This window comes from Taudactylus pleione, unplaced genomic scaffold (assembly GCF_031769625.1).
Source record: "Taudactylus pleione unplaced genomic scaffold, aTauple2 ptg000054l, whole genome shotgun sequence".
Classification (NCBI taxonomy): Eukaryota; Metazoa; Chordata; class Amphibia; order Anura; family Myobatrachidae; genus Taudactylus; species Taudactylus pleione.
The window spans coordinates 9,750,894-9,767,447 of record NW_028284456.1 but is presented as its reverse complement, the minus strand read 5'-3'; the positions used below and the strand labels follow the sequence as shown (position 1 = coordinate 9,767,447).

General features: G+C 43.8%; 1 protein-coding gene across 2 annotated transcripts in view; it reads right to left on the bottom strand.

Annotated features, from left to right (window-relative positions):
- BBS9 (Bardet-Biedl syndrome 9) overlaps positions 1-16,554 on the bottom strand; it is a 538,001-nt gene that overhangs the window by 111,354 nt on the left and 410,093 nt on the right. For both annotated transcript variants that reach the window (XM_088464415.1, XM_088464416.1), the window contains exon 20: positions 3,379-3,561. In XM_088464415.1, the coding sequence (XP_088320541.1) occupies positions 3,379-3,561 (183 nt within the window). The remainder of the gene's footprint in view (positions 1-3,378; positions 3,562-16,554) is intronic.

Here is a 16,554-nt window from a genome sequence, read left to right as displayed (position 1 = left end):
TTCATCAATTTTGAATCTTAATTCGTTTATAGTGTACTAGGTACATAATATTAGTGATTTGGCATGGCTAAGTAGCAAAACCTGTGGGATGATAAAAGGGGCTATTTGGCACTATTTAAAAATAGTTATATGCATTGTGGCAATATCAGGCTAGGTGGCAATAGTGAGCCTTGAACTCTGTGTGGGGCTGGAGGGATCCGCCCACACAGGGAGCAAAAAGGAGGTGTGACCACACCTAAGGGCTGCCTTGTATACAGAGCCCAGGTGATTCTAATGAGGCAAACCAGTCAGGCTGCATGTAGAGTCAGTTTAAGGAGGACTGAGGTAGCCAAAGAGCCCAGTGTGCTAAGCAAGGTCAGTGTGAGGCCAGGAGGCTGTGTGCAGACCTGCGAGGCAGGAAGGACAACAAATCTCTGACTGTATTTGTGTGACGTTGTGGCTAGAAAGCTAGGCCAGGTGGCCAGTGCCCATACTTGCATGCTGCACAGGGAGGACCACAAAAGAGACTTTGTTGCCACCAAGCCAGGTGGCCATGTCTCAACCTGTGAGAGACAGGATTATAAAGACTGAGGACCTCATTCAGAGGCGAAATGCGAGCGCTCGCTCTAAATGAGGGCGGCCGCTGCTCTGTAAGAGCCGGCCTCCTGGCCGCTCGCTAAGCTGTGGGTGACCACCCACAGCTTTAACGAGCGGCCAGGTTGGTCGTGATGGTCAAGACCATCACGACCATCGGGGCTTGCGACAAGACCCTTGTGGTAGGGTCTCGCCTGCCGCAAGCCCCAGTGAGCTTTCGGCTCTAATAGAGCCGGAAGCTCACCACTGACATCACTCGTGATGTCAGTGGGGCCGCCACCAAACGGCAGGCATTCCTTCGGAAATGCCTCTGTTGGGCCAGCCACCCCCCCTGCCCGCCTCCCAAACGGGGTGAGCTGTCAATCACCATTGACAGCTCGGCCCCTTTGGTGCGAGACCCGTAGTGACGGAGCGCCCATCGCTGGCCAAGTCTTGCGCATGCGCGCTCCAGCGTGCGCATGCGCAGGGCCTCAACATCGACCCGCTTGCGAGCATTCAGCGCTCGCGAGTGGGTCTGAATGAGGCCCTGAGACTGGGTTACGTTTACATACCTGTCCATTGTGCTCCTTATGGACTGGTGCTAGGTAGCTTTATTAACAACTGTTCACTAATAGAGTTATCTAGCTATATAGTTACTGATCCAGTCTTCTTATGAGAATGGAGCCAGAGATATCACCAAATGAAGCATTAAGAATTTAAATAGCACTGTGGGGCTGATTCAGAGGTGTATGTACTGCCGATGTTGGACGCAGTGGAGCAATTTTTTACTACTACGCAAGTATCTAAGTCACATGGCACATGCGTCCCAATTGTGTCCATAATGAGTCGCAGTTGTGATTTCAGATGCATTCATGGAGAGGTGTATTGAACATGTACTGTGCGTTCCTGGGCGGTGACAGGGAAGGTGCCTTTCTTATGAGCGTGTTATGGGTGCCGGTGAAAGTGGTTGCATATACTCAACCGCTCACATAGGAGGCCATGATTGGAAGGAGAAACTGTACTTGCCATAGGGCTGATGCAAGTGACAATGGTGCATCTTAAACACACTAATCATTATTGCAGCCTCTATGGACACTCAATACTTGCACATTCGGATGCATGGGTGTACATAGTTGTCAGCTACTACAGATGTGTCCTCATACATCTAGCCTCCTTGTGCGCTAAACAGCCCTTGTAGTTGCGCCATGCCGTTGTGTATCTGCATACGAAATGCTACGTTACAGTGTCAGCGGCAGTAACACTGTAACATAGCGTTTCGTATGCAGGTACACCCGCAGTTGCAGACAGAACATAGGCATGCTGCTTATAATATTAATCAGCAGAAGCTGCTTTTGCTAACTATTCGCATCGTTGTGCGAATAAAAGACACATTTGAAGGTAAAAAGTTGAATGAAAAGACGCTCGGCGCAACAGAGTCACACGGACCTCCCACGACTATAGCACGACTGTAGCATGACTTGTAGAGCACAGAGGATAGATGTCTGTGGACACATCTGTAGGGCAGTGCAGCATTTGTATAAGTGACCCTGACAAATCTGGTATGATATTTTACGACTTGTAAAGCGCAACAAAATATACTGGTGCAATAGAAATAAATGTTAATAAGAAAAATATTTTCTTAATTAACCCACGAGGCACATCTTGCTTTCAATTCACTTAGTTTACATGGTGTCTCCACTCCTATGTCCACTAGCCTAAAATGGTCAGCCTAGAACTTTAAGTAATGCATTTTTCCAAAACTTACAACACATAGTTACATCATATTTGCGATGGTGCCAGGAGGAGGCACATACTATGTGCCAGGAATGGGGGGCATCATATGGAAGCTGGAGCAATGGGGGAGTGCCCCTTCAAGGCTGTCGCCCAGAGGCCGATTGCCTCCATTATCTCTGGCAGTTCTGCCACTACTCCAACATTCAAAATGGTTAAAACTGCTTCAAATTGTCCTGATGTTGTTTTTGAAACCCAATATTTGTAATCTTAAAATCATTATAAACATGCTACATTTGCAAAAAATTGCACAATTGTATATCAAGCTGCACTGATATAACATTATATTTTCCAATGTTTGCAATATTACTTGCCGTGACATCCATGTTAATTTAAAAGCATTTAATTCTATAACATAAGTGCCTAACATGAATAGATTCTCCTTTACTAAGAAGTATTTGCAATACATACATTTATTGGCATCAGTCTGCACTTACAGACACTCTAGTGGGCAATAAAGGTATACAGTAGTGCGAGCTGAAACCAGTTAGGCAATATATAGTGACCTAGACTAAAGTCTATACTGTGTAAATATAATAAACAGTGCATGACATGTGGCTGACATATAGGAATCCTACCCAATGTTCTAAAATAAATGGCTTATTAAAATTGTAATTTATTTGAACATATAAACATATTTTAAAAAAACAATGATGACTTGTACAATGGTTTAAAGATGGGTAAAAGTCCTGAAGAGCGGTGTCGCTGATTGCATCCCAATAGGAAAGAGAACAGACCAGATGGTGTATAGCATTTTGTCTATGTTGCGCTGCATGTACTGTACACACGGTCTGCATTCAACTAGCACAGTAGTATCCAAGACAAAATGACGCAGACAGCTTTTGCAGCACATCACAGAGATCAACTTAAATTTATAGTGCGCCATGTCATCTTTTATAGCGCCAAGCCTACAGTAAAGTAAAAAAAGGAAACCAAAATGATCTAGTCCTAAAATATCAAATGCAAGTAAATGTGAAACAACACACAATGAAAGACATTATTAACGTATAGATTACAATACTTTGATCATCTTACCAATTCTTGACCATCCTCTACAAGTGGCAAAAAGGTGGCTTCCAAAATGCCCATCTGTTCTTTACTAAGCTTCTGCCACAACCCAATCAGCAGAATAACAAGCTGTGTTGCGCTCCTCAGCTTTGTGAAAGCACGGAACAGGTTGGTTTGGAGTTCTACAGCAGCATCTGCTATTCCGATGACCTGTAAAATTAGCACAATTGAGTCAAGTTTTCATGATAATTGAGAAGTACGTAACACTAGATCAAAAATATGAAAACACAAATAAACTGTAAAGACATATATAGACAAACCTAGGCATACATCAAGTCATTCTATAGAAAGTATATAATGAGTATGCATAATGAACCTTATGCAAAGTTGGAAATAAATTGGAGGCATGTTGCTTCCAGACTACAAATATTTGCCAGTAGACAGAATGCTATGCATCCTGCTATGTGCCCACAAGTGCCTGATGTGGTTAGTCATCATCATCAGTGTGCACTAAAGCTGGGTACCCACTGGGACGACCAACATTTGAGTCGATGTCTAGGGACATTCTGGACACATCAATGAACGACAGAATGGTCACTTGTTCCATCCTTCATTAACATACATTAGGTCGCATGCGAAATCGTGCAGTTTGATGTACAGCACATCAAACCTGACGGACCGCGGGCACCCGCTTACTGAGCATGCACACAGATGTAGGTGATTTGTCATTACGAAACGGCAAATCAGCCCGACATTGCTTTATACTGGGTACAGAAGATACAACTGCATAATTCGCAGTTGTATTAATACACTCTCACGGTTACATCCCTTCAGACGCAAGTGTAGATGTGATTGAAATGTGTATTACTCTGCATCGCCCGTTCTTGCCCAACTCAGTTTTCCGCTCTTTCAGTATCAGTCCTATGTAATTATATGTTACTGTAAAAAAAATATATATATATGACGGCTTACTTTGTTATCCTACTGGCCTCTAAGGACAGGTTCAAGAAAAACGATACATCAGTAGATGAAATGATATGGGCAAAATACATAGGTAGTAAGATGCACAAAGCCAATAATTTATTAAATGTGTCTGAAAAGAATCCTTTTTGTATATGTCTGCTGAGGACAGAAGGGAGTGACTTACAGGAAAAAAGGGAACATTTTGCAGGTGAGTGACACAAAATACAACACCCAAGTGAGACACAACTGTATCCTTCCACATTCCCATGTGCTTTAATTGTGTTATATGATGAGCTGTATAAAATGGAAGACTGTTTCCTATATTAACATTTTAAATTTGCAATGCTTAACAAAACATAGACAGTTCAACGATAGTACGGTCATAAAAAGCCTGTATAAGTTATGCAGAGCTTTTAGTGCAAGAGCTTCCAGACATCACTGCAATAGATATGCTAGGAACATTAAATCAGAATGTTTGGAAACATCTATATATTATAACTGTCAACTTTAGCAGCAGCAACAAATTGCATAAAATGGACCAATCAGGAAAACTGGTGTATTCATTTTACACATAGCTGCAGATCAATTGTAGTGATAATGGTTTATTAAATGTATGTATAAGTGTTTTCACCCTATTATCTAAAATGGTTCTCCAATAAACTAAAAAAAATGTACCTCCCAACATTATTTCTTCATTATTTCTTAATTTCTATTCACTTATCTAGTGATCTGCTGTAGACATCATGGAAACTCTGATGCAAAGCTTTCTGTAGGTCACACAGGTGTCTAGCTAATTCAGTGCGATGTACTGTGCTATATGTTTGAGAATATGTTATAGTGATTATTTTTGCAATACTGTGCTATCAAATATAGCATAATAGAGTGTATCTGAGAGGCTGGAGAGCTGCATGGAAACTCATAAAATTCATTACCATGCAGACCAGTACTTAAACCTGAGTGTTTTACTGGATTGTACACAGCAAGCTGAGTGTTTGTATGCAGTAGATCAGTATTAATGGTGCGACCCAGCGATGGAACGATGCAATGTAACAATACAATGCGTGCCTTACACACTGAACAATCCGGCGTACAACGGGGCTATGCATCGTTACTTGCTGCATGTAATTGCACCTCTTCATTGCCTCGTCACATCTGCCGTGCAGAACTTCAGATGGGACAATACGATAAACGACAGGTCAGGTGTACACACTGGAACTGATTCAGATATGTACACTACTGCCGTTGTAGCTGTGTCCTGTACGCAGCTGCTGTGCGAAAATAAGCCAATGTCGCAGACGTCGAGGATTGTATTGAGTCGCCCACCTGCGGCTTTGTAATTCCAAATATATGCATACAAAGATGCAGCAATGGTTGCAGATCTTTGATTATTGGCCCCCAGAGTAGCCCTATGGTCACGCAGAATGGGCGCGGGAACTGTGACCCTGGAGCCACTTTCTCTCAAGATCCAAGATGCAGGCTATTACATGCCCCGAAAATGGTGGTGACATGCCTGCATTCTGTGCCACCACTCCCTGTTATCTCCCACAAATGCTCCACAACAGTCTACTGTGAGTAAATTGTCGCTGCTGTACGGTAATGTACTTGTACACATGTGCACAGTGTCGGACTGGTGCATGAAGGGCCCACTGGCGGAATGCAGCGATAGGGGCCCGAAGCATCAAGAGGCCCGCCAGACCCCCTGCAGCCGCGGACAGTTTTTTTTTTTAAAGCAGCACTGTGTTCCGATCCGCCAGTCCCCCCCCTGGTGACAAGCGGCCCCCCGTCCCCCCCCTGCGGTTGACAAGCACTCACCCACCGCCGTCCGCCGTTACTACGCTGTCCTGTCCGCTATATCTGCCTGCGCCAGTCAGACAGTGTCTCTCTGAGAGACGACTGCTGACTGGCTGCCTTGATGCGCAATCCGCTCTGCCCAGGCCTGCTGCTGGCTCCTTCTAGTGTGCCACTGCCGCCCACTGCCTGCCGCGCCGTGTCTGGTTCCGGACTGGTCACTCGAGGATCCGTCTGGTCCATCATCGTCCCAGTCTCTCTTAGCCTCCTCAGGAGTCAGGACAGAAGACTCTGCGTCCCGTCTGGGTGACCCGATAGGTAAGAGTCTGGCCCTGTTTTCCACAACAGGGTCTGACTATGCAATGGCATTGCGTCCTTCATTAAGGTTTGGATTTGGGAATGGTTGTTACATTCTCCACGCCCACTAAAAAAAGAAAAAAAAAAGTGCAATAAATACCAGGCTAGAAAGAATAGATGGCCCCAATACGGGCAGCCAGCAGGCTCCCTTGTGTACTAAATGGTGGCTGTGTCATATTTAACTTTTTTTTTTTTATATTCAAACTGATTTTGTTGAAAGTACTACTAAATCTAAAGGTTTAATTTTATTGATCATTTACTGTACATTTTTTTTCCCAGTGAATGGGTGGGTAGGGGCCCCAGTGCATTGCTTTGCCCAGGGTTCACACTGCTGTTAAGATAGCCCTGGGTGTGGCCAGCCTCCAGATGGGGTGTGGGCCCCTTTAAATATATACATATATATAGTAAATACTGCTAGTGAATGCATGATAATGTACCAGATTAATAGCAGCAGTGCATTGAAGAAAATCCACAACAATACTGTGCAGTATAATTCAAGTACACAGTCTGGAGCCTGATTCCTAGAGGAGGGGGAGGGCCCCCAGGCAGTGGGGCCCACCAGGGTTTTCCCCTGTACCCCTGTGGGCCAGTCCGACCCTGCATGTGCAGTGCAACAAAGAATATATATAAAACCTGCGCTTCAATGTAACAGATACTGCACACACCCCACAAAGGTGGTCACAAAACACCTTTTGCACAGAAATACTGTAACAATACAAATGTGCAGTGCAACTTAGATACATGAGCAGTTTACCGATAGTCGTTCAACTGCGTACATCTCTAAATCAGGCCCACTATGTGTGAAATATCGTTCTGATCGTACAAACGCCATATTAGTAAACATAAGTTAAAAACACAAGAAATGACTATATTATTTCCGTATGACTTGAGTATTTCTGCAATATTTCAAACGCTGAATGCAGGACCTACAAAAGATATTTCCCGCCTCTAGCTAAATAGCGCAGGATGCTATAGTACTCATTATTCGCAATAGGGACTGTAGTCTGCTATAATTATCAAGCTCCAAAAAGTTTATATTTTCAGTATTTACAATATAATTTTAGATTAAGTACTAATTAGTGCTTCCCAGGGCTAACCTTATGCAATGGTATCTATTTTTAATTCTAAGTGTGGCAGTCAATAGTTGTCATGTATATCCACTTACACTAGAATATACACTACTAGAAGCTAGTATGCTACAATAAGGATATGGACCATGGAAATGTAAAACCAGGGTTAGTATATTTTAAATTTAAATTGGGTACATATGCAAGATTATACCGAATATAAAAATAGAATAAAATGTCTACAGTATGATATGGCCGGCTGGAAGACAAACAAAATATCTGGACACACCAACCCCATACCGGCATCAGCACACCTTGAACATCAAGCATATTTTAACCATGAAGCTGCACCAAGACGTGGCTTTGATACTACACTCTGCACTAGCAGCCGCCATAACATCAAGGTATTTCTACACTGACAGCCGCGGCTTATGTGGGACACAGTCATCCAGGTACTGAGGTTTTTTTGGCCCACCCATCAAGGATGTGGTGAGTACCGAAGGCCACTGCAGACCACCCGCAGTCACCCTGCACGGAGGTCAGTAATCAGCCGGCTATTCACACACTAGTGCGCAAACGTGATCATCTGTGCTAGTAATTACCGAGATTGACAGGAATCAAGACTTTTACCCTGACACCTGCATAGATTCATCTCCTAAGGTCGAACAACTAGACCCCTGCTGGACTTGTCCCATAACCCTTCCCTGTTCTCCCTTCCCCATTCTGCTCACATTACACAGACATAAGTGTTTACACTATGCCATTCACACACCCCTACTCCTTTGTTGTATTTGTGTACACGTTTCGTTTGTCCTCCGGCCGGCCATATCATACTTTAGACATTTCTATTTTTATATTCGGTATAATCTTGCATATGTACCCAATTTAAAATAAAAAAAAAACTAACCCTGGTTTTACATTTCCATGGTTTCTTTACTGTAGCATACTAGCTTCTAGCGTTTATTCTAGTACAAGTGGCTATATATGACAACTATTGACTGCCACACTTAAAGTGCCCATCCACTAGACGATTAAATTGAGCAATTGAACGATAACGATATCATTAGATCGTTTGATAATCGTTTGAAAATCGTTTGCAGATTGTTTAAAAGATGTCTAAAACGACCAGTGATGCGCGCTCCCGCTGGTCGTTTAGACATCTATCATCGTACAAATATGTTGTACAACCTGACGATATCGTCAGGTTCAACATGTTTGCAGATGATTGATGAGCCTGCACTGAAGGACTGCTCGTTGAGAGTAGGCACATCACAGACAGACAATCGACTGCACGATTACAATGTTGTAATCGTGCAGTCTTTTGCCTGTCGTCTAATGGATGGGCACCTTTAGACCTAGATATAGACACCATTACATAAGGTTAGCGCTGAGAAGCACTAATTAGTGCTTAACCTAGAAGTATATTGTGATTTTTTCAAGGAGGTTGGTGACCTCGACCCCAACTGGCTCCCGACATAAGTAAAGCCGCCTTGCAGCGCGGATGTATACATTTTGAGAATAGATTTTCAGAAATTAACCCGCTAACTAACACGTACTTCAGATGGCGTTAGCCATTGTAGCAAATATCTACATTTTTGCATTTTTTTCTCACAACTGGAATCTTGGAATTTGAGCATTTGGGAGGGTGCACATATGCATTACATACAGTATATCTCCTCCTACGCTGCACAGGTTTCAATACAGTAAAGCCATCTCCAGGACAGCTTCTTATCAATGTGCGTCACAGTATGACTTTAATGATAATTTGTCCCATTGATTAATCTATTATATCATTGCAAATAGCTGCTATATCAGCTGTTGTTAAATTGAGCAAAAATAATAATAATAATAATAATAATAAATAGACCCTTTAAAGATATAGGGAAGTGAACTTGGTTTTATTTTACTGGATAACCCCTATGAAACACACAAACTGCATAGTAGACATTTTCTATTGTCCTGTCTAATACGCATCATTACAGTACCTGTTCTTATTCTTCATACTGTATGAACTAGCTCATGTTATAGTGAATATTTAGAATAAAACAGAATTGTACTAGGGTCACTACTAGGGTAGTAGGATAACAACTGTGTGAGTGTATCTTCTAAAACCTGCCGACAATGACTTAAGCTGGGTACACACTACACAATAACTTTAATGATTTGGCCGATTTCGACACATCGGAACAACAAATCGTTAAAAATGTGTAGTGTGCGCTCCCGTGGGGGTCTTCAGCCTCATTGTCTGATCTTATGTGCAACCTTTAAGATCAGGTGATGCGGCTGATGATTGCATGCAGCGATGTGCTTTCATAACGGGCGGTTGGGTACCAGATCGCCCAGTGTGTACGGACCCGTCGGCGCTGGGATTGTGGGCGACATCGCTGGGTACACACATCGTTTAGTGTGATAAAATCACCAACAATATAATGAAACAGAAATATGTTAAATCGTATATGTTTTGATCTTCTAGCAGTTACACAACATTCTGACATGCTGCCAAGAGATTTCTATTTGCATTTGATTGCATGTGATTTCTGCATATAGAAGGCACTGTCAAATATGTTCTTTGTTTATAGTTGTCTTGAACAGAGCCAAGAGAATATTGTAGGTAGGTACAATGATGTTGCCTTCTCCAGGGCCAATGACAGCAGACACACAAGAAAAACAGGCAAAGTCAAGCAGTCTAACTAGCTTTATTAATACGTTATGGCAGTCCCAGGGAGCTCCACAAAGCTAGTGTGTGTTAACTATAAAATGATTACAATAAACAAAGAAGATGTTTATAAGTTATAAATATCTTCTTTGTATTATTCTAATCATTTTTATATCAAATCTCAGCTCTGCCTCTCCTGACTGCACATCCCTTGGCGATGCCAGTAAATAGGTGCCAGTTCTGCCATGCAGGGAAGCAAATAATCAGCTTGGCCATTGAGTGGTCGTCAAACCAAACACACAACCATTCACTCCAGGAATCTCTTTTCAACTTCTGTGATCATCAACAAATAAACAAATGTAATTTCAGATCCCCTCATATATTCTGGAGCTCTGAAAACAAAAGTAGAATCTCATAGGAATAGAAATCCTTTTTCTCATTTTTCCAATGTTCCTCTTACAAAGGGAACACAAAAGGGGGGTGCTTCACTAATGCCTGTGGCAACAACTGAAATAATGCTCATCTCATTCCAAACTCCTACAAACATTTGTATAAGAGTTGTGTGCACTGTAAATGACAAATAATATAATTCAGCAAAATCTTGCTGTACAGGTTAAGGACATTCTGGTTCTGCCAAGTCCCGAGTGACATTGCACTCACATCGTGTGATTATAACGTCAGGTGATTATCACACATCGATCACATCAAAGTGATAGGACTACTTAGGGGTAGATAAATGGATTGTGAGACAAAGACAAACCAATGCCACACTAATGAGTGGTACATGTGACAAGCAAACATTATTAACCATTTATAGAAGCCACATAAAATCTTGCAACAATGATGGACACAGTGAGGTAAATGTAAAGTAGCTGTAGATAATTGCTGGCAATTGCCTACTCTGAACTGACTGATCTTCCAATAAAAGAAAAGAAAAGAAAAGTAAAAAGAGAAGAAATGTAAAGAAAGCTATACAGATGTGTCCACAAACACCTATCCTCATATTGCGCACACTGAAAAATGCAACTAAGCGGCGCCATGTGTCTTTTTTGCTTAATAATTTACTTATTTGCATCTGTTTTGTACTGGTAATGTGATAAATACATAAGGAATGCATAAGACTAACAGATTTACATGCTATAACAGTGCGAAACAGAGGCAGATTTGAGAAAGAGAGCCCGGGGACCAATCTGACTAAGCCATGCCATGCTTCCTGCCACACAGCATAGAGCAATACCGAGTACGCCAGAAGTCTGTTGGTGTGGGGCTGAGAGGCAAAAAGACAGCATGCGGTGCGCAAAAGATGCAAAGTATGAAACTGGATATCCATGGCGCAGGGTTTTAGTTGGTGCAAAAATGCTAGTTAAATGAGGACACATCTGTAAGTCATGGCTACATCTACAGAGAAATGCATTACTCTGGTTATTTAAATGGAGTCCCAAATGATTATTGTAGTAATATAAAAAAAAAACCTATGTATTTACTATGGGCCTGATTCAGACCCGGTAGCAAGCGCTGAGTGCTCGCAGCCGGGTCGATGGTGGCCCAGAGCGCATGCGCATGACGGAGCCGGCTCCGTCGTGCGCATGCACGAGACCCGGATAGCGACGGGCAATCCATCGCTCCGGGTCTCGCACCAAATGGGGCGTGCTGTCGATGTTGAGTGACAGGAGGCCGCTCCATAAAAAAAAAAAAAGATGCCCTGATTCAGAGCGAGCGCTCTGTCAGAGCGTCCGGCTCTGAATCAGGGCCTTTGTCCATTGTGTGGACAACAGATACCATTTTGTCTTTTGTGGTGTGATAAATAGCAGAAGATTCTCTAAAAGTACTGGATGCAGGGGCAGAATTGCAGAGTACTGTGGGCCCGATTCCGGTTGGATCACAAGGCTGCGTTCGCATGCACCCGTTAATGAAAAAATATGCTAATGAATGCAATCGCACGGCAAACGCAGCACTATACCAAGATGCCCATCACTGTATAAAGCCGCCCCACTTCCCATGACATGCATCCGCAAGTCAGCGAAAACATTGAGTAGATCAGACCCATACGCAAGGTTGTGGTTGAGCTTGACATGCCTCACAGCCTGCGAAGCTTCGTGTCGCCATGTAGAGCTCTGGCTGCGTATGCAGTCGCTGGGGCTTAATTATGTATGCCCCTGTACTGGCATTTAAACACACAGACACACCTGCGTTTCTCTGACCACCCCCCGTACCCACCCTCAAACGGACATTTCCTGTCAATCCCTGTGTGAAGACTCTGCGTGCTATCTGCGATCTCTTCCCGATCACAGCGGCCAGTTCGCACACGCGCACTGCATCTTATACTCATGTGCAGAATGCAAACATTGGCTGGCTGCGTGCGAACGCAGCCTTGCGATCCAACCTGAATCAGGCCCTGTGTATGCTATGTATAAAAACAAAGTTACTCTCTACTATAGTCTACAAACGCAGTGGCGTAACTTCATCCCAGGTGCCCGGAAGCAAGATAAATGTTGGTGCCCCCCCACCCCCCAAATTAAAATGTACCTCCCCCCAGCACCTATGCCAGCCCCAGCTGCTGCCACCCCCCTATGCAGTTACTTTTATACAATGCCCCCAGTAGTGGTCCCCCTATGCAGTGCCCTCAGTAGAGGTCCCCCTATGCAGTGCTCGCCTATGTAGTGCCCCCCAGTAAAGGTCCCCCTATGCAGTGCCTCCAGTAGTGGTCCCCCTATGAAGTACCTCCAGTAGTGGTCCTCCTATGCTGTGCCCCCAGCAGTAAGGCCCCTGTAGTGCCCCCAATAGTATGGCCCCTGTAATGCCTCCAGTAGTAATCCCCCTGTAGTGCCCCCAGTAGTAAATCCCCAGTAGTATGCCCCCTGTAATAATCCCCCTGTAGTAAGCCCCTTGTAATGCCCCCTGTAATAAGCAGCAGCCCCCTGTATTGCCCACAGTAGCAAAGCCCCAGTAGTAAGCAACCTGTAGTGCCCCCAGTAGTAAGCCCCTGTAGTAAGCCCCTTGTAATGCCCCCTGTAATGTGTCCCCAGTAGTAAACCCACTGTAATAAGCCCCCTGTAGTGAGCCTAGTAGTAAGCCCCCAGTAATAAGCCCCCTGTAGTGCCCCAAGTAGTAAGCCCCTTGTAATGCCCCCAGTAGTAAACCCCCTGTAATAAGCGGCAGCCCCCTGTAATGCACCAGTAGTGCCCTCCCGCACGCACACACACATACAAAAAAAAACGAAAAAAACTTACCTTAAACCCCTCTCCAGTGCCTGCTGCCGTCCGTCCCCGGTGCCCGCTCCTCGGAACTACGGGAGTGACGTCATGACGTCACTCCCATAGTGCACTGTGGGACCCGTATGCCGGAGCTCAGGAGTGAGCTCCTTCCTCCGGCTGCCGCCGGGGGGAGAGGAGGAGCCGGGCGCCCGCTTGTAAAACACTCAGCTGGAGCCCGGCAAATGAAAGGTGCAGGGGGTGCGACCGCACCCCCTGCAGCCTTCATAGTTACGCCACTGGAGGTGGAGCGCCGATCAGCGGTGCTCCTTCTCCATGCAGCTCCTGGTGACAATGGAGCCAGGTGCCCCCTTCAGGGCTGGCGTCTGGCGGCAAATGACTCCATTGTCTCTTCGAGTTCCGCCACTGTACAAACAGGATGTAGTCAGTTTCCCAGAGTTCAGGATACAGATGGTCAAAACAGTCCAACAGTGTTCGGGATCCCGGCTCCAGAATTCCGACCGCTGGCATCCCGAAGGTAAGTATCAGGGGATAGGGTCAACAACTCCGGGAGAGGAAAATAAAAATGTAGGCAAGTATGGTTAGGCTGCGGACGGGGACGGTTAGGGTTAGGATGCCGACTGTCAGGATGGTCACCGCCGGGATATCTTACCCAACCTTCTGGTATAAATGACACAGTATCACCAAGCTGAAAAGGATTATTGATCTACCCAATAATACATATTTACTTAAGATTAAACTCTGCAACTTGACTGACATAATTTCTGTACCAAATTACTTAGAAAATGCAGATATTTCACATATAATTTGAATAAATAGTTTCTGACTATAGCAAACAACAGAAATAGCCATTTGAATAAAAAAGAAACTATGCAATGTTTCTAGTACATATCACACATTATTTAGTCTAAAACCGCGTATCCACTAGGCGATGTTACTGAGCGATTGCACGATTATGACATCGTAATCGTGCAATCGCGCAGTAATCGTGCACAAATCGGGCACTATTATGTCGGAAATGACCAGCGATGCGAGCTCCCGCTGGTCGTTCCTAACATCAATTATCTAATGACCGTGCTGGTCAATCTGCGATAACGACAGATTGCCCATGTTCAGAGATGATTGATGTGTCTACACTGAATGATCAATCGTTCAGTGTAGGCACTGCAGGGGAACAGCTACGACGGTACGATTACAATGTTGTAATCATGCTGTTGTGCCGCCGTCGCCTGGAGGATGTGCGGCTTAAGTAGTTATGTGTGATACAGTTTTTCATAGTGAAAATAAAATAACTCAGAATCCTTTTTTCCCTTCAAGAACTAACAATTGATTTTCAGCCAAAATTTATTTTAAGGACTGAATGAAAATAATTTCACATGAATGTGCCAGTTGTAGATTTCAAGATTATGGCAGTCTTACATTGTTGACCATAAAAATGTAAAATAATATAAAATATGTTATAAATGGTTAAGAAAATGTAAAAAAATTTCAAAGGTTTATTAAATAGAAAATATTTTGGTATACAGTATAGCTAATATAATGCAAACAATATTGAGCATCACAAAAGAGAATTTTGCAACACCTAATATGCCTGATTGAAGAAAATAAATGGCTTTTTATGTACATAAAAGTGAAAATATAATACAAAAATGTCTAACGCTCTGTAACAGTATTATTGTGTTTTCAACATACAGTGCACATAAAGGGCCTGATTCAGACCCGCTCGCGATCGCTGAGCGCTCGCAAGTGGGTCAATGTTGCCCAAGTGGTCATGCGCACGACGGAGGCGCCTCCGTCGTGCGCATGCGTGAGACCCGAATAACGACGGCCAAGCCGTCGTTATGGGTCTCGCACCAAAGTGGGCGTGCTGTCGATGGTGATTGACAGCACTCCCCCTTTGGTGGGCGTGCCGGGGGCGTAGCTGCCCAGACGGAGGCGTTCCCATGGGAACGCCTACCGTCTGGGGCCGGCCCCACTGACATCACTAGTGATGTCAGTGGGAGTGCTTTTGGCTCTGATAGAGCCAAAAGCACTCCAGGGCTTGCGGCAGTGAGACCCTACCACAAGGGTTTGTCGCAAGCCTGATGGTCGCGATGGTCTTGACCATTGCGACCATCATTTTGGACGCTCGCTATAGCTGTGGGTGGTCACCCCCTACAGCTATGCGAGCGGCCAGGAGGCCGCTCCAAAAAGGAGGAGGGACGGCCCTGATTCAGAGCGAGCGCTCTGTCAGAGCGTCCGGCTCTGAATCAGGGCCAAAGATTGTTACAAATTTTCATTTCAAAGTGGTAAAATTTTTAGGTGTAGTGGCCCTTTAAGTGTATTATGTCTGTCAGTTATTTTACATTCAGTTTGAAAAAATTGTAAAGCAGCCAAAATGTGAAGGTGTTTCTGAGGATGAGCAGGATAAAGATTTGCAGTTCACTTTATCAGTGGTTACACAAGTGAACCAATACTCTCACATTTAGGTTTGACATTCCTAAGCCTTCCCAGAGATAACAAAATCACTGTGCCATAATAAAAGTGTATTCACAAGTTAGCCCTAAACTAAATACTTTGATCCTGGCTAGAATAGGTTTATCTGACCAATACCTGGCTGCGCATGAATGCCCTGCTTTGTTAAGAGAAAAATGTCTACAGCATAATATGTCCATGTTCTGTAAGAAATAGCATGGCGCCAGTGTGACAGTGCAGCATGAGATGTCACAGTGTAAACACTTTCTTCTTACAATGTTTTTCATTCTTCCCATACTGCACAATCTGCTCAGATGAAATTCCGGAGACCAATGGACACAGATCATTTTCTGATAAAGATCGAAAAGATCCAAGGAATCCTAATGTGACTCCTGAAGCATCTTTCGTCACGTTCACTTAAAATATTGGCTAATGCTTGTTTTAAATTTATATTTTTATTAAAATTGGTTTGTTTATAAATATACCACAGAAACATATGTAAACATAAATATATAAAATCTAAAAATTTATAACGTACGTTATCTAACACTACATAAAAAAAATATAACGGCAATAAACAGAAAATATCATAACAAGGGAGAAATTTGGAAAGGTGGGATTTATGCCAGTGGTGGCATCTATCTATAATGGATACAGGGTCTAAGGGGCCCTGCACACAGTGCACCCATCGCACTTACCCTGTGGT